Raw genomic sequence first — 17017 nt, forward strand, 5'->3', positions numbered from 1 at the left:
ACAGTCGTTTATAGCCGCACAGAGTAATCTTCAGGCACTACTCTAAGTTGACAGGTGACCTTCATTGACGCCCGAATATTTCAGCCAGGCCTGCAGCCTTGTAAACCGAGCCCAGATTGTGCGGTGTTATACAGCTGTCTTTTGTTCACGAACCTGGCTCAGTGCACTGCTGACCTCTTTTCAATAGGGGCCAGATTAGCATGCAGCGGTGCTGTGTGGCTCATCGCTGCGGTGGTGGAGAGCTTTTGTCCCCGGTGGTAATCCGCTTGCTCTAAATACCCCAAACCCTGGTATACGGTTTCAAAATAACGCTGGATTATCACCACTTTTGAGAGTGAAAAATGCCGGTAATGCCCAGCAGCCTGGTCTTTTGTTCAGAGTACGGTCTTTTGTTACAGGGCCCTGTTTCCTTTATCCGAGTTCGGAGACCCCGGCCACACATATAAACCATACGGCTCCGATCCCGGAGTCCCCGGCTGGTAGTGGTTAAAATACCTTTCCCCCCACAAGACTGCATTTCGTGGCCAATGGTGTTCTCTTTTTGAAACATACATGATGTGAACTTGTTGAAAAAAATCATGTGTGAATTTGTAAAATTAAGTCTCTGTAATGATATCATTGGAACTTTAAAAAAATTCTTTTTTTAAAAGTACCAAGTCTGCTTATAACCAATGTGGCTCATCAGGCGCATGAAACGGCTGAGAATATTTCTATTCCCCCTGAATGGGATGCCAGTCCATCGCTGGTTGCTTCCCAAGCCAATGTTGGTACCCATTTATACTCCTGGGTGGAGAGAGGCAAGCAGGGGTGAAGTGACTTACGAGGGGCCACAACATACTGCCAGCAGTTGCATTCGAACCCCCGACCCTATGATTGGAAGCCACAGACCCTAACCACTTGCCCCCCTTTTATTGATAGCTAAGGCATTATCATTGTGACTGCATCACCAGAGGTACTGAAAATAGTTGAAGTAAATTGGCTCTTCATTTCATACCAAAACTAGACAAAAATAAAAAGTGGTAACTTATGCAAAATAAAAAACAATGGCTTGTGCAAAGTTTATTCATATCTCACAACTTCAAACAGTGTTATACATCCTGCATGAAACCATATACACTTTGAACAATTTATATACAAACAACGCATCATGCAGCAACGAGCTTGCCTCTCACCCAAGAAAATGTTTTTGCCAATATCAGAATACATTACAAGTCCCATCATCAAGCTGCCTTGGTGTGAGTGCACTGTTGGCCCCGATATGTCTGTTGCATGTGTAAAACTTCAGTTTTATTTGATCAAGTAAATACTTACTGAACATGAAATGGATGGAAAGCGAATCATTGGAAAGCTCGCATGAGTCTGCTGAGTATCAAAAACGGAATGACTTGACATTTTCCCTTGATAGCCTTATTTCTAACAGGAGATTAAAATGCCAAATTGCTGGATTACCTACAGAACCAACTATGCAGTGCACCCCTTCCAAATTCTTAAACAATGCAAATGATTTTCTTGGCAAAAGTGATAAAATCTGGACTGAAATACTCTACTGAAGTAACTCTAGCATTTCGACTGAAACTTCTTTTGTAAAAAATTAATGAAATTTTTAAAAATATGATGGTTTGCAAATAAATAATTAAAAGTCAATGCTTTTCAAAATATTTCTCTAAAGCCCAAAGCACTTGTTGGGCTTTGATTGAACCAATCTGAAGACCTCTTCAAATCACACTGTGTTGATGTTCTTGAAGTAAAAGCACAACCCACGTTGAGCTAAAATCCCCAAAGTTGAAGATCTTGTTGTCAAATGCCAAAGTTGGGGACCAGGTTGTAAACTCTCCAAAGTTGGGGACCTTGTTGAAGCCTGGCGCTGAAGATGCGGCAAAAATGGGAGTTTGAGAAATAGCCTTCAACAAAAGGATTAGAACCAAAGCTACGTGTGTACGACTTTACTTTGTTGTCACGCTAAGTCTGGTCTGGAAATTCACTGATTTTGCTACTGTGAGAAAGCCACCTGAATCAGTGAAATGTGGCATCCCTTCACTGACCCACACTATTTAAGGCAACTCAGTGCTCTTGTTTGTTTTCAAAGGGTCTACGCAGCAGTTTAGCAACAGTTTGGAGGCTAGCATTTCCTAAGCTCATTCACTCTTGGCATACAGCGAGACCACTGCAGGAGCTTGCTTCTCAAGTCCTAGCTTCTTGCCGTTGACCACCAGCGCCACAGGTGTGTCCACTCGGATGCTTGAAAAATTGACATTCTGTATGGGGAAAAAGAGACCAATCTTGGATACCTGGCAAGGAACCATCTCAAACTGTCACTGAAGTTCTCAACTTCTTTGTTTGTCAGCAGTAGTGGCAAAACTATATGCCCCCCATGGAGGTCTGTGCCCCCCCCCGTTCTTCCCATTTGAAATTTTAAGATGTACCTAACTTAAAGCCACAGTTTATGTGCTTTTGGCAACCCCTTGGAAAATATGTGTGCAGCCTTTCAAAAAAAAATTCACCCTAGTTATGCCACTAGCCGGCAGTAATCAATGTCTGCCCCTAAATAGCTCTAACACCTAAAGACCTCAGAGAATGAACGAAAACCAGTTTGGAAATATCCATGTCACACCATGAAATAATGTGAAAAATGAAATGGAGTTGTATTAAAAACAGATTAATATCAATTTCTTACTGTTTTATCAAACACAAAGTCATTGTGTTGGACGAATGGTTCAGGGACGGCCACAGAATCGCCAATGATCACCCCTTGGCCTTTAGCAATGTTGTAAATGTTGACGGCAAAGCATGATCCCTCAGCATCCAATATTGCAAATGTGCTGTTTAAAAATAAAAATAAAAGATACAAAAGATTCCTATTGAGTTACTCAACAGTTTTTAAAAAAATCAAATTTACTCTCTGCTATTGCCTATAGGGGATTTTTCAGTCACATGATTTTTGATGGTCAGCAGTTCCATTGACACAGATGTGCATGTAAACGCGTGCGCCTTTGAGGTCTTTTAACATTCTTGTTATGGAATTACCAATAGAAATACCCAGAATCAAAATCGCACGTGCCTCCACGGTCATGGTATACTTTCTTGCCCATCACGTAATGTCGCAGGAAAACCTCTACAAACATAACATTCAATATGGGATTCCCCACCCTCACCATGCATCTTCTGTTGTTTTTATCATGGCATGTGCTCAAACAGCCTCTCACTGGTTGATCCTCACAACTGTACTGTTGGACATACCACCTGCTCCTTCATCCGTTGGCATTCGTGTGAATCGTGTAGAGTCACAATTCCGTACTCACAATTCCAAGATCTACTTGACTGGTGTCTTTTCATGCACTCCAGAATTTCTTAGTTGCATCCTGTTTTGAGTTGCTTACAACACATCCTAGTGTAAGTTCAACGTGAACAGGCATCTTTTACACTGTGCACGTGCCTTCCCTTTTCTCTAATCCAGCTTTTCCACAATTTATTTTTCTTGTAGCCCTAACGTTGAATGGCCACTAATGGTCCTGAGTAGGGAAAATTGTATTAAACACAGACAAAAATTCCAAATTCAAGAACACAATGTGTTGTTCAACACTGACGAAGGGGGCACATTTGAATGACAGATTTGTGCTAACTTACAAAGGTATGGGTTCATCGGTCACCACGCTGCACACCACTTTACCGAGGACCACTTTCTCTGGATTTGGTCCCGGGCTTAGTCTGGAGAGAGAGGTGGGCTCTAGCTTGACTGGATCCCCCTTGGGTGGGGTGTAGGAACCCCCACCGAAGGGGCCCAGGTCACTCTCTTTGATTGATGCTAGCAACTGCTGCAGACGCTTGGCTTTTAGCTTACCCTGTACATAATGATAATGCCATTGTATTTTTAGAGGGCTTACCGATGAAATTGATATTTTTTTTGGCAGGTAGTTTTCCATTTAGTTTCATGGAAAATGAGCACCTGCATTTTCGTTCTTATTCTCAGTGTACTGCTTGGAATCTGCTGATGTGGACGTAATTTCTGAGAAGTCCGGGAAATAACAGAGAAAAACTACAAAAGACTTTGACTTTGTACAGTGTTTGGCAATTTGGAAGTTATAAGCAAACAACAGGGGTGAAAGTGGAAAAAATTAAAAATCCACGAAAAAATCACCAGACGTTTTGAGGGCACGACAGCAGTGTAAGATCTTTGGCCTACAGTTGTGTTTGCCTAAAGGCAGCCCTTTACATGCCCATTTCTTGTGTTCTATTTCGATTTTCATATGTAAACAGTTCACAGTGGTAAACTGGGATATTCCAGATTTTAAAAACAGACTATTTGAAAAAAACTGAAATCTGAAAGATCCAGATGAAAAAATCCTGATATCAGGAACGATCCTCACAAATCTCACCCCTGAAACAAATCAGTGGATCCAAGGATAAGTTGCATGCCGGCTGAAACAGCAGAAAAATGTATGAAGTTATATTTGGATTTCTGACAGTTTCCCGTGGCCTTTCATTTTTACACTTCTATTCAATATTTGAGTAATTTCACCTTCTGTTGAACTAACTGTGTAACATTCTGCAGGTAAGTGACAAGCTCTGACAATTTCTCCTGTGGTTCTGGCCAGGTGGGGTCTAGCGATTGAGCCATCCGGTAGCCATCCAACGATGCCTTGTAGTCTTCTTGGAACTTGAAAATCTGGACAGGAGAGGATAACGTGTGACACAGAAAGCGTCATGGAAACAAGGTCTCTACATTCTACATTTAATTAGTTCCAGATTACAATGGCAACGTTTACAATGCAGAAAACATGTAACAAAAGTTAAACTTACTGTTGCTCTGTTGAAGTAAAGGTCAGGATTAGATCTTTGTATCATGTCCTTTTCCTGAGATAAAGCAAACAAATAATTATCAGAGTTTCATTTAAAAACAGTTTTTACCATAAAAATAAACACTGTAAAATGTCAAAATTTGTGACTGGCTCTGCAAAAAGGTTTATTATGTCACTTTTTTTTTTAATTTGAGTTATTTATATAATCAAATTGCTCACATCCTAAGCTTTCATTTGACGTATAATTCATCCCAGAGGTATTTTGCATTTTGAGTTATTTGCCATTTGCGTATTCATATAATTTCATTTTATCACACATGCTTTTGAGATAATGCCCTTTAAACATAACAAACAGAAACATTAAACTTAAATTAGACACTCTCTTGGTTTTCCTTAGCAACAGAGGCTTTCTGGTCAAGCAATTTCCAAATATTTTCACCCTCGGCACATGGAATGGGCCATTACGCATTTTTGCATTGTGCGACTTAATACACCTTGTTTGCAGAGCGGGTCACATTTAGTAGTTCTGCTGAATAAATTCTGTACAACAGAAAATTTTCTGATGTGTAAGTATGAGCCCTTGAACAAAGCACCTAACTCAGCAAATTTAATCTTGTACATCATTTTGAAACTGCTGTTTTGAATGCTCTGCTAAAACAAATCTGTTGTAAGCCTGATGTCTCACCGCTTGTGAGTATGCTCCAAGACACTGCTTCAGGACACCAGCTTTCTGACCACCGTTGAAGAAAACTGTCAAATACGCATTGCCTGCGATGACTGCATGCACAGGGAAGGGGAAGAGAATACAAAGAGGTCAAGGAACCTTCAATACTGAAACTTGACTTTTGGAATTGCACAATGAAAAAAATGCAACTGGCATATGTGCACAACACTAGTTATTCTCAAAGAGAAGGAGGGGACGCCAGGTGGGAAATAAACTTTTAGCATGAACATTCTCCTTTCTTGCCCCTTTTTGTGACCGTGATGTTCTCCATACGGCTGCAGAGTTCTCCAATCTTAAACAAGACAGTGTTTTTTGAAGCAAAATAAATGACTGAATTACAGAGTAACCTTGCAGTAGGGAAGAGCAGATGGGTTTGTATTGCATCATCCCTTAAGAAAGTTTTACTGACACTTTCAAAAGTAAATTGATTGATTACTCAAACTCCTTTGGCCTTTCTATATTTAGAGCCTCTGTGAATCTTCATTCACAGCTGCAGGAGCCAAATGACACATCTTTTTTAACTTCAACTTTAAAAGGAAATTAACCCTTAAGTAAAGTGCAATGGCTGGGATCTGCCTTCCACAATCCCTCAATTTCCTCCCAAATCCTGAGGTGGACTCTCAAGGATCCAACAGTTGGGTTCAGAATGCCAGTACTCACACCATGATGTGCCGTCGGTGTAGTCTAGCTGGACAGCCTCCTTGGCGTGATCCACGCTGTCCTGGATGAATTTTGCCTTCTCCTCCTGGGTTTTCCCGAGCTGTCTCATCACCATGGAGAGATTCCTCAAGGATACCTTGTTCCTTGACTATCAAAAGATGATATCACCAGCATGTCAGTCAAAAATTTGTCTTCCAAGTCAAATTCTCTGACATGTGGTGATGTTGCGTGTGTATGCAAATCCATTCAAGATTTCTAATTGTGATGGGGGCAGTGAAGGGACATACAGGTTTGCGTACTTCCTAAAATGTTACTAGTACACATCTTTTAAAACCTCTGTAAAAAGACCATTTTTAATGTTACAAAAGAAGACAACTGTATTTCAAGTACAATTTGCTTTAATCCTGCACAAAAATGATGTAATCATTCCAATTATTCTTTTTGTCTTTGAAAAATATAAACTATTTTATTCAATCAAAGGATAAGAAAACATACAGATATTTAAATTATCTAGTCTCAGGTGGGCTTCACATGTTTGAATATTTTATCCTTACATGGTTCAGGGCACCAGTGAAGCAGTTCCGTGCAGCCTCAATGTCTTTATTCTTCCAGTAGCACTCTCCTAGCTGGTTCCATGCCTCTACTGATTTGGGATCCAATTTGACAGCTTTGGAGAGACATTCCAGGGCCTCTGGGCTGAAGTCTGGCATCACGTTGAGGGCCTTGCCTCGCTGCAGCATGTACTCCGACCGATTCTTGATTTGGTCTACGTGAAGAGATATTTAGCAATCAGAAATTCAATTTGTGAGAAAAGAAAATTGACAAAAATGCTAGCCTCCTTGCAAGTGGAGTATTCTGAAAATTGGATGAGTCAACAAATGAGTCACATACATGTACACACATGACGGCCAAAAGATGACCAGACACTGTTGAATTAACAAATTTGCAGTTAGACTTATGACTTTCCAGAACTGCCTCAAAAAAAGTCTGCATTAAGAACATTTGAAACTGGTGTTCATAGATGTAAAAAATGAAGGTGGTTGGTCGGGGGGGTCACTTCCAAGGGTTGATAATTTTTTTAAAATAATGGAAGTAACTCCCCTCGAAGGTTAATTTCAGTGGTCTATTTCATTTCCTTTCCTTTAAAAAGCGTGTACAAAGCTCCCAATAATATACAGCTCACTGAGCCCATTCTATGAGTCTGTCATTAAAGGTTAACGACCAGGTCAATTCACTTTGTAACTCATCCAAGAGTTCAATGACTTTCTTGAGCTCTTGGCCAAGTTCGTCACTCTTGTGTATGGCTCGGTCAATGCTGTTCCTCTCGAAGAAGTGGTCCCTGAAGGCATAGAGATCCTCAACAGCTTTCTATAGAGAGAAAGTAGGAGATTTATTCATGGTACATTCCCAAACTGCAAGGGATACAAGCCTCTTGGTCCTTTCTCTTCAGCAGAAATTCGTGCTACATGTACTTCTTGCATGCACAGCTAGTTAATTTGTTTAAGTCAAACTTCCATCAGTAAAAGTTACAAATACATCTTCTGCGTTCTTGTTTTAAATGAAATTTAAAGGCTATGTATGATGAATTTTGAGGTTTTAAAAGTTTAAGAAAAAGCCTAGCTTTAACTTAACACTGCAAAACTGGACTAAAGGACAAGAATGCTGTGACCAGGTGAAGAACAAAACAAGTCAATGAATGACATCTTTTGATTCAGTGTAAGCAATTCAAACTATCATGACTATTTGTAAAACAGAATCAGAATTAAAACTAAAACAAAACAAATCTAAATTATGAACATGCATGTAAAAGTACACTGTATATATACATGAAGCATGTAGCTACTAAAGTCACATCCCTCTCCGGGAATTCCTCCTCCCTCCATCACATTCATCATCACGATCATCTGATCATTCAACTGCTGTGTTAGTATGAACTTATGAGCAATTTGCCTAGAGCCTGAGCCTCTTGTCTTGGTAAACCCTTGATGTTTTAAAAAATTTATGCGCTTTTTGTCACTACAAAGTAAAACTCGAGCAACACTTATACCTTAACTCAAAACTCGAGAAAAAACTTATAAAAGTCACCTGAATTCTACCAACATCTTCGTCATGATCGTTGCTTCCTCTCGCCGCCATTTCTTCACCCATCTTGTCACTTCCAGAATGCATGTTTCAACGGGAGGTGTATCTGTTATTCCCCAACTACAGCCGCAATCCCAATTATAGTTTCCGCCGTGGCCGAACTATTAATTTTGTCGGCCAATTCCCCCTCAAAATATGCAGCTCACGTTCAACATAATTCAACTTAAATGTGGCACTTTATCTATGGCATGAAAGCTCGTTTCTGCAAGCACAATTTGGTGTAAAAACGACTTTGGCAAATAATTTTTGTTTGGGTGTTCAGCTTGCGTATTAAATTATCAAGTAGTACCTCGGCTACTAAGCCAAGCTTATATTAGGAGAGTAACCTTTTTCAATCGTGCAGGGGTGTTACTTGAGTTAAATGTTTTTCCAATTTTAATGATTTTCTTACTGCCTTTTGTAAATGTTTTTTGTGGGTTTTTTGATTTTCGATTGTTCACCTCCAAAATATAGATATAAAATGAAATGGACCGCTGTGTAAAATATCGCTACAGTATGGTGTTCCATATGTGCCATCGAACGTTGGCCACATATATCTCCTCCTAAAAGACCTGAAAATTGTTCAAATCTGACAATCTTGGTGGAATCTGAAAGGTCGTATGTTCTTCTTTCCATTGATGCAAGTTTCATATTCATATTCGTTGTAGGTATTAAATTATTTGTAAAAGAAGGGAGAAGTTCTGGTTCTGCTGCTTGCTGTTTTTATGGAAATCTCACTTCGTCTGCACATTACAGGTCGTGTTCCCGTCGAACGTTTACCACATATATCGCCTCATAAAAGAACTGAAAATTTTTCAAATCTGCAAATCTTGGTGGCATCTAAAAGGTCGTATGTTCGTCTTTCCATTGGTGTAAGTTTCATTTTCATATTCGTTGTAGTTAGGAGAATATTTGCAAACGAAGGCAGAAGTTCTGGTTTTGCTGCTTGATATTTTTTCAACCGTACCGGCGTCGCATTTTTCGACTTCCGTCGCATTTTTTAACTGGCGTCGCATTTTTTGACTGGGCGTCGCATTTTTCATTACTTCATCGGAAAGACGTATGGAGGCCAGGATCTCGTCCATCACCGCTACCGCCAGCTTATTATAAAACACTCAAAAACTAGTCTAATAAAGAATGAAGTTATCTGTTGTGGAGATTCTCACACGTACGGCAACATTTGTCACAGAAAAAAAGAAAATTAGACAGAAACGCATTTACATGTACGTGTAACCCCAGGGTCAATCAAGAAGCAGCAGCTACGACGAAACAGCCTTTTCAAACAGTGACACTTTTCAAACCAAAATCCACATGTAGTCCTCTAGACCTTGGGAAGTCATTTCCGTTGAGTAATAAACACAAGCCCCCCCCCCAAGAAAGATAAATGATCTCAAGCCCATGACTAGACGGCCTCCACTGGGGGAATGCCAGTGAACCACGGACCATTGCCTAAACAACTTCAAGTGTGCGAAATACCTTTCTACTACTGTAATGAAAAAATAAGATCAGTCTTAGCTTCCTCTGGACAGATTTTCATGGTTCAAAAAGTATTTTCGGAATACTGTGCGTGATTTTGTATTGCTGACAGCTGCTTTCAACCAAGAAAACGTAAAATATCTCCAAGTTATGGTGCGTGACATTTCTTAGCCAAGAGTAGTTACATTTAAAATTATAGACCGTACTGCGATAAACGCTCCCTCGGGAAGCATGTCTGCAAGATGGCAAATACCATACCAACCAGGGTGAACAATGGGCCTACCATACGGGGTTCGATTTTTGTGGCAACTAGTAATCATCAGTACGGGGACATTTTTCACTCAAAAAGCTTGTAGAAATGAGAAACCAAATTGAGCGAGGTGAACTTCCACGACTAATCGGGTTCATTAAAGGGCTGTTAATTTATTTACATACAGTTAATCGACGCATACATGCTAATTTAGCCGTTTCCATAATCATTAGAAATATGTACGCACACTTTTAGCATCCAAGTCAACAACTTCAGGTCCGGCTGGACCAAGGTTGACCATTGATGATTAATGGCTTATTCACATTGAAAGGCGACGGCGGTTGAAAAATGCAACGCCGGATGGCACATATGGAACACCATAATACAGAGCTAGCTCCGCATGCAGAGCTGTAGTTTTTTGGACCGACCGCGCCGGCCCAACCGTTTACATGTACTTTGGGACTGATGCCTTGGTTGGGGCGTATCAACTTCCACCTCACTGCAAAGCATTCACTTTGAGCACATGCAGTGAAATCAATCATGGCGGCCAGCGAAAGACTCGAGAACGTGAATCCCACCATTCACAGGCGCTTAGCCGAGAGAGAACCCACCGTAGACGAGGAAAATGATGACATCGTGGACAAGATTGATGCCAGGGAAATTTTCGATATCCTTCTTAATTCTGTTTTCGGTGACATTCCTGTTTTAACTTGTGCAGTACTCCTGGTACTGACACAGACATGCATGATTGATATGACATGAGGGTTTCGAGTCAACTCGGACCCAAACCAACTCGGACACATGCCAACTCGGACCCACAACCAACTCGGACCCATGCTAACTCGGACCCATGCTAACTCGGACCCAATACTAACTCGGACCCAATACTAACTCGGACCCAATACTAACTCGGACCCAATACTAACCTGGACCTACGACCAATTCGGACCCAACCCCAAGAGCGTGATTAACTTGTTGAAAATTTTGTTTTGTCCACTTTTACATTTTAGCATTGGGTAAAAATTGAATTTGAACTGGCATGGTGGTTGAAAAATGGTACAGGACTGGATTTGATATCAGTGATGTCTTGGAAGTGAGAAGTAACTGACGAGCATCTTATTTTTATGGAGGCACATTTCCTTTGATGTCTTATTTGCCACTTGTAATCTGGAATCGTAATCGGTTATTGGCTTCCGAGGTACCGGCGTGATTGACCACAAAGACTGATTTTGAGGAGGAATTCATCCATGACGGCCTAAACCGACTGTCCAAATAACGCAAATAGGTTGGTAATTTCGAACAACACAAATCAAATCATTTTAAAATAAAAATGTGGAATATTTCCTATTGGGTTAAACTTGGAGACGGTTTTCAAGCGTTGTATTTCTGCTTGCGAGCTCATTATTATTTTGTGATCCCACTTTTTTTTTTACAATAAGACGTGCCATAATCACGAGGGATTATAGAATTATTTATATAAATCCAGAATTTGGGATTGATAGTTTCCAGTTCAGAGTATTTCTTTCTCAAAAAGCCCCACATTGTGGGCCTATTTTGGATAGAGATGGGCAGCTACATTCAGAGCTGAGTGCATAGTTTTACTACTATTAGTGGGGTATCTTCGGGAAAAGAATTAAATAAATTCATAAAATTGAAATGAAAAGTGAACAATCTGGCCATATCTTGAATTTCCAGCGAAAAAAAATTATCTTGAAATTCCAGTGAAAAAATGAAGGCCATCCTCTTCGCGAGGTTTAGTAGTCGGTGCTATTTCGGTCTATGGGCGCGTATTTGGTGTAGTGCAACCATAAGACTCTGTGGGTCCGAGTTGGAATGGGTCCAAGTTGGTTTGGGTCCGAGTTGACCTGATACTGACATGAGCATGATGACAATGATGAGTGTCACGTCGGTGACTAGTTTAGGCTTAGCCTCGTCCGAGTAACTTGGATCATGCCTAGACCAACCATGCCAACCTAGGCATACAATGTACATGGCCTACCACCGCTAGTCATGACCACAATGACCATATAGAACGTTATAATTATAAACGCTTACCTTAGCATTAGTGTGGGTACCACAGCCACACTAGTGGGGCTAGCTTACCTCAGAACTTTCGGGTTCTTCCGCCGGGCTCAGACAGCAAAGAGCTGGGGTTAGCACTGCTTGACTGGTTGTCATGCACTGCAGCTAGATGGTTACTATAGGTCACAACCTGCATAGTGCCTAAATTGGGTATGCCCAGCATAAGTTGGAGAGATGTTTATGCTGTGTTTAGATGCTGGGGTATATACATAAATTGCTTTTTCACATAAGGCCTACATACCCGTAGAACTATGAGGTTCATCTGCTGCTGTATCCCACCTAGGAATGTGGTGGATGCATGATGAACCCCTAGGCTGTGAACTCTCATTTACCAGAAAACCCAAGTTCAGCAGCCTGAATTCGGGTTTTCTGGCAGGCCAACCAGGATTCCGAGGATCTTTTATCAGCTACTGTTATAGCCCTCAGGGGATTTTGTTACAAGCTAAGTGCAAAACTGCAGACGGGGCTCGACCTTGGCTTGACCGCGTGGCAAGTGGGCTTTGCCTCTAGTTTTCTCATCACATGTCCAGTTTCATACTATGCTATAAACTAGTGTAGCATTCCATTTTGACCAGTCATGAAACCACATTTCCCCCTTTGATCGGTCAAATCGGTGCTCAAATGCCCGAGTTACATTAAATCTTTTAGTTGTGGAGTCGTTTGTGTGGGCCACAACTTACTCAGCATGCATGCGTGAAAGCCGCCTTGCAAGTGCATGAATAATACTATGCCATAGAAGGTGTTTCACGCGATATATCGTAAAATGAAACTGAAGTATACGAAAAAGTGATGCTTAAGTGCCTGTGCTCACATTCTGACTTAAATCGTTCACAAATCCTCAATGAATCTCATAGGTAATTGATCACGAAGTTAAAGTCAGACTATATTCTCTCACGGATGTAGATGGCGCTGACGTTGCCAAATACATTAGGTATGTGAATGAAGGATCAAAGTACAGTAACTTTGTTGTCGGAATTCTGTCCCCTTATTGGAAGGGTGGATCATAGTACGCATTAAACTTCATTGTTGGAATTCTGCCCCCTTGTTGGGTGGGCGGATCATTGTACGCACTAAACTTCATTGTTGGAATTCTGCCCCCTTATTGGGAGGGCGGATCATAATATGCACTGAACTTTGTTGTCGGAATTCTGCCCCCTTATTGGGAGGGTGGATTATATTATACACAAAACTTCATTGTTGGAATTTTGCCCCCTTAGTGGGAGGGTGGATTATATTATACACAAAACTTCGTGGTTGGAATTCTGCCCCCTTATTGGAAGAGCAGATTAAAGTGTGCACTAAACGTCGCCATCAGAGTTCTACCCCATAAATGAGAAGGAAGATAAAGATATGCACTTAATTTCGCTGTCAGAACGCTTCTTCAACAAAATGATCTCTATAGAGATTACTCCAAAATGTCTTTTAGGCAACCATATCGATGTTTTGTCTATTTATGGAGGAAGAAAACATTCCTCCATGGTCTATTTCATACACGTTAATTGCCTTTGTGAGTTTTCATGAGTTGTTGGACATAAATGATATTAAGAAATTTTGGAAGCTTATTTTACATGTGACTCTATAAATCAATACTGTTTTTATTTTATCCCTGCTGTGTAATCACCCACAGCTACCTTGTAAAGTCCACAAACAAAACGATCAATTTTGTTTTAAAATACCTATGTTCTATATTATTTTCATTCCCGCCGACGTGCAGAGGCCTAATCTTTATCAGAGGCCTAATCTGTAAGTCTGCAGCCACTTATCTGTAGCTTCATCATAACCTTTTTTGACCACATTTGCTCACATAATGATCATCGGGGGAGGGGGGGAATACTTTAACTCATCAGTAGACAATACTTCCGTCTGTTGGGTGCCGGACTTTACAAGTGCACCTGATGCCGTACATAACAAGGAACCAGGGTCAGTGTGATTGGGTTAAGGGAAAGTGTTTTTAGAAGTTGGTTCTCAGATGAGTCGACCTTTCAGATTCAAAAATGGAAAAATAGATTGTTATTTGTAAAAGTCTGGGATCCACTGGAAAATAATATACCGATATCAAAATACTATTCTCTATCCTCGAAATTTGTTCTTTAGAATCTGTGCACCAGCTTATAAAAATGGCCTCCATTAGCTTGCCTTATGGCTTTTTTGTCTTTTGTTTTTCAAATCACTCCATTCAATCAATATGTACTTTTCTATGAGAGGACACTACACTTCAAACTCAATGAAAGATTCCTTTAAAATAATCCTTGAATTAAAGCCACAATTATCAAATTTTTCTAATCGAGTTTCCTCAGCAAGATACAGAAGTTGCATTTGAAACAATTGTCTTGATTAAAAGGCAAGGTTCCTATTAATCTTTTTTTGGGGGGGGGATTTTTTAGTTTTTGTTTTGTGGTTGTAGTTTCTTGAGATAGCATTCTCCTCGGGAAATGGGGAAGGGGCCTTTAATTTTTGAAATCAGGTTTATTCCTTGACCAACTTTGCACATCTCATTAGGCACATCAGTGACCCTGAACACCCCTACAGCTTAGAAGATTTGAATGTTGTTTCACATTCACAGGTTGAGGTAAGGCTAGACAGCTGCTAGTTATGTTTTCATTTCCCCAGATTGTTCTGTCTTCTCAGAAGGAATAACCCAATAGCATCGTGAGACAGGCTCATTTTTTTTTTAAATATAAGCACTCCTGAACATTTTTTTATGAAATGAGCGCTATATAAATTGACTTTAATAACAATAATTTAATAATATCACTCCTCCCTAGTGTAGAACCACCGTTGCAGGAAATTTTTGCTCTCATTTTCTCCTTCATTTTTCTATTGTAGGTCAACGATGATGAGAACTGGGTCAAGATCATGTTTACTCCCACGATTCCTCACTGCAGTATGGCAACGCTGATTGGGCTTTCCATCCGAGTGAAGCTTTTGCGATCCTTACCACCAAGATTCAAGGTATGAATCTTGGCACCCATTTACGACCCCTCCAAGGTTGTGCAAAATAAATTAAAAATTTATTGTCTTCATTTTCATCCCTTTGACTGTCTTTCTGATTCCTGTTTTTGGTGACCTAGTTACCCATGGGCCTTCTCATTACTAGAACACCACAGTGAATTTGTGCATACGGATGCTGCTTTTTGGCATTCCACTGCAGCCTCAGCTAGTACCTGGCAGATTCTGCTAATGAAATGTTTACCATCTATCTGTGCTGTTTGTTCTTCTATGAGTACAATATACAAAGCATTTTTTTCCCTGCAGGTTGATGTTAAAATCACTCCAGGAAGTCATGCTTCAGAGGAAGCTGGTGAGAAATACACATACTCCGTCCACTTCTTGTCACATATTAAATCCCCTCCCTCAGTCACAAAAAACTTTACACTCCTTCCCGAATCTCCGTCCGTACACTTTTTTTTCACTCAAGTAAAATTGGCCTATTGTGTAACTGTGTTGATGTAACCCAGGTGAATATAGGAAGGTAGTCAAGCATACTACCAAAGATTGGCCAAATACATTTTTGTTCTCTTCTAAGAGCCTCAAAACTCAACTTATACATTCAGTGAAAAGGCCAAGGCTTGTCTGCATCTTTCTGATTCATACAAGTCTCAACATTTTCTAGAAGATGAAATCATTTCCAGAAGATGAAGTTTTTCACATTTTTGTCTGTTTTAGTGAACAAGCAGTTAGCCGACAAAGAACGTGTGGCAGCGGCCATGGAGAACAACCACCTATTGGAGGTGGTCAATCAGTGCCTGGCAGTTTCCTGATGAGCACAACAGAAGTTCTGGGAACACAGGCAGCAGACTTCCTTGAGGTTTTTCTACAAATTGAAACTGCTGTGTGTGATGTTATCAGGGGTAGAAATTATGTCATCCTGCACTGAATGTGATAATTTTTGGAAGGGAGAAGTCCATATGGAGTATGCAGTTCTATGGCATTGAGGGCCAACACTTCCATCTTTGTAATTTTGAGGTTACACCTTTTGTTTGCCCTTTTGAACAAGGAAGGAGTAAAATTTACCAGCATTTTGTAACTTTTGGGGGAGGATGTTTGAACTATATGTATGGACATAGCTCAAAAAATCACTGATCTTTGGTTGTAGAACTCTTGATCATCAATAAAATAAATTGATTCTTTAGAATAGCCAAATTTGGAATTGCATCCTCTCTTTAACCTTATTTAAATAAGAAAACTCAGTCAATGTTGGTTATCTTTCCTTTACACCACTAAGTGTGCCCCTAATTCGAATAAGAAATGTAAGTGCTTAACATGATTGAAATTTTTCAAAGAATTAATATTGCCTCTTGAGCTTTCAAGAAGGAAACTACATGTATATATAAAATATCATTTGATGTTTTTCCATTATTGAAACCTGTAATGAACACTCATTATTTTCATTTCCAAGGACTTGGATCAGTTTCTGATATGCACAATGTGTTGTCCATGATTTGTGTGCCCTTTCCAAGATAAACTGAGGATATTACAACATCTAATCAGAGAAGATGGGAAACTAACAAAAATGTGTTGCTTTGGTAACCAGACTTCCAGCAATCGTCAGTTTACACTGAAATGTACAATATTAGTCTTTGTGAATTGTACTTTTCTCTGAGACTACCATTATTAATATGTTAATTAAAATTGTCTGTGAATTCTACTTGATTCTCCTTTGTTCAAGTACTTCAGAGGTTCATTAGACTGCTGAGGTTATGCCTGTGTGATGCTAGGTACTAAGAGGGAAGGCATTTACTGTGGGGAAATTAGGAATGTCAAATATTGGGGCTACAAAATCTTGCCAAGTAAATCTAGATTAATTTTCCTGCAGATTGATTTCTTCATTTTGGGGATTAATAAAGATCTGAGTAATTGCCATTTTCTTTCTCTTTCAGTGACACTCCACTTGCCTTCCCATTACCC

The 17017-nt window shown here is 40.1% G+C and overlaps 2 protein-coding genes across 2 annotated transcripts; one reads left to right on the plus strand and one right to left on the minus strand.

The window, feature by feature from the left end:
* Positions 1 to 1034: 1034 nt before the first annotated feature.
* ttc5 (tetratricopeptide repeat domain 5) lies at positions 1035 to 8420 on the minus strand. The gene is made up of 10 exons (XM_022228441.2): positions 8266 to 8420; positions 7416 to 7548; positions 6735 to 6946; positions 6181 to 6328; positions 5482 to 5573; positions 4798 to 4851; positions 4517 to 4663; positions 3625 to 3839; positions 2675 to 2819; positions 1035 to 2255 (listed from the first exon to the last, which is right to left on the minus strand). Exons 1-10 carry the CDS (start codon positions 8347 to 8349, stop codon positions 2136 to 2138), a joined length of 1350 nt encoding a protein of 449 aa, XP_022084133.2. The 5' UTR covers positions 8350 to 8420; the 3' UTR covers positions 1035 to 2135.
* A 2049-nt stretch (positions 8421 to 10469) lies between these two features.
* Positions 10470 to 16757, plus strand: ciao2b (cytosolic iron-sulfur assembly component 2B). Its single transcript, XM_022228337.2, has 5 exons — positions 10470 to 10694; positions 14599 to 14678; positions 14936 to 15061; positions 15365 to 15410; positions 15776 to 16757. Exons 1-5 carry the CDS (start codon positions 10568 to 10570, stop codon positions 15868 to 15870), a joined length of 474 nt encoding a protein of 157 aa, XP_022084029.1. The 5' UTR covers positions 10470 to 10567; the 3' UTR covers positions 15871 to 16757.
* The last annotated feature ends 260 nt before the right edge of the window (positions 16758 to 17017 follow it).

Source organism: Acanthaster planci, linkage group LG06, assembly GCF_054643075.1.
Source record: "Acanthaster planci isolate LZ-2023a linkage group LG06, COTS_SCS, whole genome shotgun sequence".
NCBI classification, from domain to species: Eukaryota; Metazoa; Echinodermata; class Asteroidea; order Valvatida; family Acanthasteridae; genus Acanthaster; species Acanthaster planci.

Excerpts from the sequence above, each read along its gene's own strand:
- ttc5 (XM_022228441.2), bottom strand. The coding sequence starts at position 8,349 with ATGCATTCTGGAAGTGACAAGATGGGTGAAGAAATGGCGGCGAGAGGA. Across the intron at positions 6,329-6,734 it reads TCACTGGTGCCCTGAACCAT|TCAAGGAACAAGGTATCCTT; the intron begins GTAAGGATAAAA and ends ATCTTTTGATAG. Across the intron at positions 2,256-2,674 it reads ACTTTGTGTTTGATAAAACA|AATGTCAATTTTTCAAGCAT; the intron begins GTAAGAAATTGA and ends TTCCCCATACAG.
- ciao2b (XM_022228337.2), top strand. The coding sequence starts at position 10,568 with ATGGCGGCCAGCGAAAGACTCGAGAACGTGAATCCCACCATTCACAGG. Across the intron at positions 14,679-14,935 it reads TTTCACATTCACAGGTTGAG|GTCAACGATGATGAGAACTG; the intron begins GTAAGGCTAGAC and ends TTTCTATTGTAG. Across the intron at positions 15,062-15,364 it reads CCTTACCACCAAGATTCAAG|GTTGATGTTAAAATCACTCC; the intron begins GTATGAATCTTG and ends TTTTCCCTGCAG.